General features: G+C 38.0%; 1 protein-coding gene across 1 annotated transcript in view; it reads right to left on the bottom strand.

The window, feature by feature from the left end:
- Positions 1-602: 602 nt before the first annotated feature.
- Positions 603-5,714, bottom strand: part of slc37a2 (solute carrier family 37 member 2) — a 17,648-nt gene continuing 12,536 nt past the window's right edge. Inside the window, exons 10-18 of the mRNA XM_028596378.1 lie at positions 5,592-5,682; positions 5,416-5,478; positions 5,083-5,168; positions 4,706-4,754; positions 4,110-4,183; positions 3,682-3,760; positions 2,737-2,834; positions 2,508-2,572; positions 603-907 (exon numbers count right to left, since the gene is read on the bottom strand). Of these exons, the coding sequence (XP_028452179.1) occupies positions 892-907; positions 2,508-2,572; positions 2,737-2,834; positions 3,682-3,760; positions 4,110-4,183; positions 4,706-4,754; positions 5,083-5,168; positions 5,416-5,478; positions 5,592-5,682 (621 nt within the window). The 3' untranslated portion in view covers positions 603-891. The remainder of the gene's footprint in view (positions 908-2,507; positions 2,573-2,736; positions 2,835-3,681; positions 3,761-4,109; positions 4,184-4,705; positions 4,755-5,082; positions 5,169-5,415; positions 5,479-5,591; positions 5,683-5,714) is intronic.

Below are 5,714 nucleotides of genomic sequence, written 5' to 3'. Positions count from 1 at the left end.
TGTAATGTAGCGCATTCATTTAGAACAGTAAACAGACAGTTTCACCGGAACTCCTTTAGTAGGTGTCCTACATCACTTTTTAATGGACACCCCATTGGTATAATAATGGCCCAGACCATGGTATGATAATATATAATTTGATGGTAGTTTTTGACGCAGATAATTAAAAAAAAAAAAAAAAAAAAAAACACACACACACACACACACACACACACACACACACACACACACACACACACACACACACACACACACACACACACACACACACACACACACACACACACACACACACACACACACACACACACACACACACACACACACACACACACACTTTTAAAAAACATATTTCACACCTGCACTATTTTATCTGACACGAGAATCGCCTCAACAACTTAAAAAAGGGTCTTTCACTGTGTTTTGCAGAGTGTTAGACTGAACTACTTCAAAGATGGATCAATAATCAACACTCATTACTGACTAAATGCTGTATAAAATATAAAATCTGGCAAAAGCAAGTACTACCAAACGGTCACGTGAATTATTATTGACCTGAAATGGTGAGTATTGTGAGGATGCAGTAACTCAGGAGGCAGAAATTAAGAAAATTCCCATTATGTACACTTTTAATGATACAAGAATATTAAAACAAAGATAGAATGAGTAGATTAGTCATAAAAAAAAAGCGTTGTCTCCATAAAGACATATTTCTCTCTGTTTTACAATAAGAAGGCATCAATCGTCAGTTTAGTGCCTTGAATCTTCCACTGGTGCCTCCTCTGGTTTCCTCTCAGCCTAAATGGAAAGAGCTCTCCAACGGTACGCTGAGTTTCAGCATTGTCTCCCTCTTTTTTTGTGTTTGGGTCCCGGTTTCAGACTGTGTGTGTTTCAGATTTCTTTGAACCTGGAATAAAAAGATTTGAGAACGACTATTAGACATTTATTAAGAAACCAATCACAATAACCCTGTTTAATATCCTTATTGTATTCCTTGTTTAAAGTAATTGTTTGACATTTTAGGAAATACTCGTATTCATCATCCTGCTGAGAGTTAGATGAGAAGACAGTTAGCTTAGCTTAGCATAAAGACTGAAAACAGGGGGAAACAACTAGCTCGGTCCGAAGTTTAAAATACCTACTAACTGCTCTAAAGATGAACACATCATATCTCGATTGATTAATGCATTTAAAAACAGGAATGTGAAACAATAATGTGTGCGTTTAGAGAGAGTTACATAATCAAACTATTTCTTAATGAATAACAGTTGATCAGCCTGATCAGCACATGACTCCCCGTAAAAACCACAAATCGTAGCTTTTACATTTACAGTTTTCCCCTTGCTTCCAGTCTTTATGCTAAGCTAAGCTAATCACCTCTTGGCTCCAGCAATAGACAGGAGCCAAGAGCCAACACAAAAACCTGTTTTCCTATGTGTCAGTGACTGATGGGAACACCAATCTTTGACATTGGTCCAGTATTAAGCGAGATCGCTGCAGTCGGCAGCCGCGAAACAAGCTACAATGTAAGTTAACAGGGCGATATTATCCAGCTTTTATTTACCTTCACAAAAGTCCTTGTTTTGCCGCTGACCGTCAGACAGGATCCCTTCAGAGGTCGACCTTTACAACCTCTTTGAGACCTTTCTGTTTAACCAGAAACAGCTCTGAAGTCGCTAGCTCTAAACCCACCAGACTCCATTTAAAAAAGCAAAACTTTTAGCGTGTATAGAGCCAACATATTTCAACCAAAACTAGAGTTGTGATGGTTGGAAAAGTAGAAAGACCACCCAAAACGGCTTTTCATAGTTTTATTTAGTTTGTTGACTTTGAATGAAGTCTATTTTACGATGCTAAAATCCCTGATTATTTACATGGAGTCTGGTGGGTTTAGTGAACACAATTTCGCGGATGTTTTTATGTCAAAAATAAATAAATCTGTCAGACACTTAGAATAATAATCTGAGTCTGTCAGCGGTAAAACGAGCACTTTTGTCAAGATAAATACAAGCTGAACAATTTCCCTACTAACTTACATTGTAGCTTGTTTCGCCGCTGCGGACTGCAGCGATGGACCAATGTCAAAGATTGTTGTTACCATCAGTCCCTTAGATATAAAAACATAGGAAAACAGGGTCCAGGTTGAAAAAAAACAGTAGCTACCGGCATTGCCCTTTAACACACAGACATGTAAATGGCATCATTCTTTCAAAAATGTTAAACCATTCCTTTTAGAAGAATGAATTCTAATCTAATCTAACCCTGTCTAAAATCTTCTTTCCGATTGTAGAAAGGCAGACGTGAGGCTGGTTTTGTAACACGAATGATATCCATTTGGCACACTTCTTGTCTTAATTTGGGTTTTCATTGTAGGACATCCTTACTGGCTGGTTTTCAAACGTGCTTTCACAGATTTGTAGTTTCTGTATAAGTAGTTACAATCCTATAAAGGTAAAGTTCAAAGAAATAGCAACAGTTTATCACCACAAGCTGGTGGTGAAACTCACCCTCTGTCTCGGGGGCCACGTCCACACCAACCCTGAGCTTCTTTGAAAACAAGCCTGGACAAAAACTGAAGACAAAACAATGTGTCAGTAAAGGGGTCGTTCCCGGATTTGAATAAGTAGTAACAACAAACAGATCTCCACTAATTTTGAGCCTAGTGTTTGAAGCCTTGCTGTGTTATTATAGTGTGAGAGATTAAAGATGTCAGGGAGGGGAAGAGCTGTTTCTGACCAGGCAGGCCAAGATGTCGGCAGAGATGAGCATGTAGAAGACGTTGTTCCAGCCGGTGGGAGAGATCACACCAGCCAACAGAGGACCCACCGCAGCGCCTGCACAGAACACGCCAACATCACTGACCATTTCCCTTAATACGCAACATCAACAAGTTTCAACATTCTTAAATTCCTTTACCAGAAAACATCATGAAGTGATAAAATGTTCTCATTGAAAAGCCAAATGTTAAATGCAAAAGGAAGGCAGGAAAATAGAAAAAACTAAATTAATTTAATGTCAATATTTCACTCGTTTAAATTTTTTTATATATTATATGTTAAGTTTCCTTTTCAAATATCTTTTACTATTGTCAGTTTAAATTTCACTTTCCATTTTCAAACCTTCATAACAGTATCTGATTTCCTTTTATAATTAACATTTTTATGGCCTTATCCTGAGTCCTTCCAAAGAATAAATGTTTTCATTAATTAATTGAAATTAATTCCCCGCACCACAAAGGAGGCAAGTGGTGTGTGTTGCTTTCTACTCATATTACCATGAGTAATGAAATATAATAAAAATGTGTTTTTCCTTTTCAATTTGAAATTGAAACGGGTATAAAAGGCTAGAAACTAAGGTAAGTTGTTTTGGCCAGTTTGCTGCAGCAGAACAGCTAGATGACTACTATGACCGTCTGATGTTTGGTGCAGGGCAGGTAGTGAACAGTGGTTTTATCAGAGCTTTTTAGCCAAAAATAAAAAAAAAAATAAAAAAAAATCTAGCATGATGAGCTACTTTTGTGGGTCTTAAACCAAAACAATGAGCTAAAAGAGGCTGAAAGCCACCATACAGCTGAGAGGAACTACATACAGTAGCTGAGAGATAATATTAATTTGATCTATAGTTACAAATAATGATTATGGGAGCTTTAAAAGAGTGATGTAAAAATAACTGCATACGTACCTATTGATCCAGTGCCGTCAATAATTGCTGTCACCGTTGACAACGCCCTGGAGTTTCCTCTCAGACTCTCGTGTGTTCCCTGTTGCAACAAAGACACAAAACACAAAAGTGTTCACATCATAATAAACTTTAAATAATAGCACTGATTATGCAGAATGGCAATTTTCAGCAGAGTGTTATATATTATATTATTTGATTATTAATTAGTGACACATTCATGTGTTCATCACTTTATTGTTGCAGCTGGTAAAGGTGGAGCTCATTTTAATGAGTTTAATGCTGGGTAGTTCAATCTATAACACATGTCATCATTTATTAGTTGATTTGTATATTTTGTATTAATCATCTGAATCTGTAAAGTATGATGATTTGTTAACAGACGGCAGGGACATAAAACGGTGGGTTTCCCATGATGCTTCAGGTCTTACCAGGTCAGCAGATACAGCAGTAGTTATGAGGGCGTACGGTCCGTTCACTAGGCCTCCACACAACAGCAGCATGCCTACGTACAAGAATAAAAACACCATTAATAAAGACTAAATACACCACAAAAAAATCTCTGTTTGTTTCTACACTGTATATAAACCATAGACCGTATATAAAGATGGGTCTCCACTTCCTCCCGCTTTACAAAAGTGAAGCTAAAATATCCCGGAAACGGGCGCCGCTATCTTGTATTTTTGGAGCCAGAGTCTGCACAGTAGTGATTCTTTAACTGTCTATGTAGTGATCGGGCGGTGGAGCCGTGGTATCAAAGTCCCGCCCATACACCCGCTCGACCAATCGCGAGTCAATCATGACACTTCATCAAATAACTAATAAAAAACTAAACTTATCAGAAAAATGAACACTTGAACAAACATCAGCGTCATAAGAACAACCTAAAATGACAGAAACATCTTTGGAAAAAACGTATTTCACATATACTTTGACTTTTTGGTTTGGCCCACGTTCGGCTCATTCTAGCAGGGAAAAAAGCAAAACCTTCTGAGAAATAAAACAGACATGAGTGAAGAAGTCTTACCGACTGTAGTACCAATGCTCCTTTGTCCGATGTAATTATAGAGGAAAAGCTGGAACCGGAACAAAAGAGACAATAGGCAGACATCACACAATCAGCTTAACATTCAGACGTATATATACTGTATGTCTACTGCTAGTATGTTCATTTTTTCCCCCAAGACAAATATCCGTATCCATTTAAAACACACTACTGTTGAAAAGTTTGTAATATGCTGTTATATTGATATATATGATTTTCAGGAGATTTCAAACTGTTCAACGGTAATGTATAACTTTAGGAATCAGACCTGGGAGCCACTGGGTTTAAAAAGTGACCTTGCAAATGTGTGATCAAACCGTGCGGTCGTAAAATAATTTGATTTATTACATGACACTCACCATTGGGGCAGCAGCAATCAACATGACGCAGCAAGTTGTGGCTCTCCCACCTGTGTAGTCAGACACAAGGCCCGCCGCGATGCCTCCTGTAGACACACAGCACATTTCATTTTTTTTTTATTTAGCCTGGAAGGTCCCACTGAGATACAAGATCTCTTCTTCAATGGAGACCCAGACATTCAAGTCAGATCATGTCTTCCTAGCTGTGATCATGTTTATCTGTTATACCATTTTAACTATGATAGTATGTTGGCAACGAACACAACAATAAACAATTCCCATGTCGTAAACATGTTGGAAAATGAAACCTATCGGTCTGAGCTCAAAGCTTACCCACGATTCCTCCTACATCAAACAGCGTCGACATGTCTCCTGCCTGTTTTGCCTCAAAATGGGCTGAAAATTAGAAATAAAACATAAAAAATAATGTGGATGATATTATATCCCGTGTATGATATTCTCCTCATTTGGGAAAAAAATAGAAATAAAGCATGAGTGTAAATACTGACCAACATTTGAGATGTAGAGAGGAAGCCAGTAGAGGAAAGTGTAGCTGACCAGCTTGGCGAACAGCAGGCAGAGAGAGAACTCCACCACTCCCTGAGTCAGACATAAAAACACCATTAAAACCT

Source organism: Perca flavescens, chromosome 13, assembly GCF_004354835.1.
Source record: "Perca flavescens isolate YP-PL-M2 chromosome 13, PFLA_1.0, whole genome shotgun sequence".
Classification (NCBI taxonomy): domain Eukaryota; kingdom Metazoa; phylum Chordata; class Actinopteri; order Perciformes; family Percidae; genus Perca; species Perca flavescens.
Note: the sequence above shows the minus strand (reverse complement) of the source record. Positions and strands in the feature narration are given on the sequence as shown.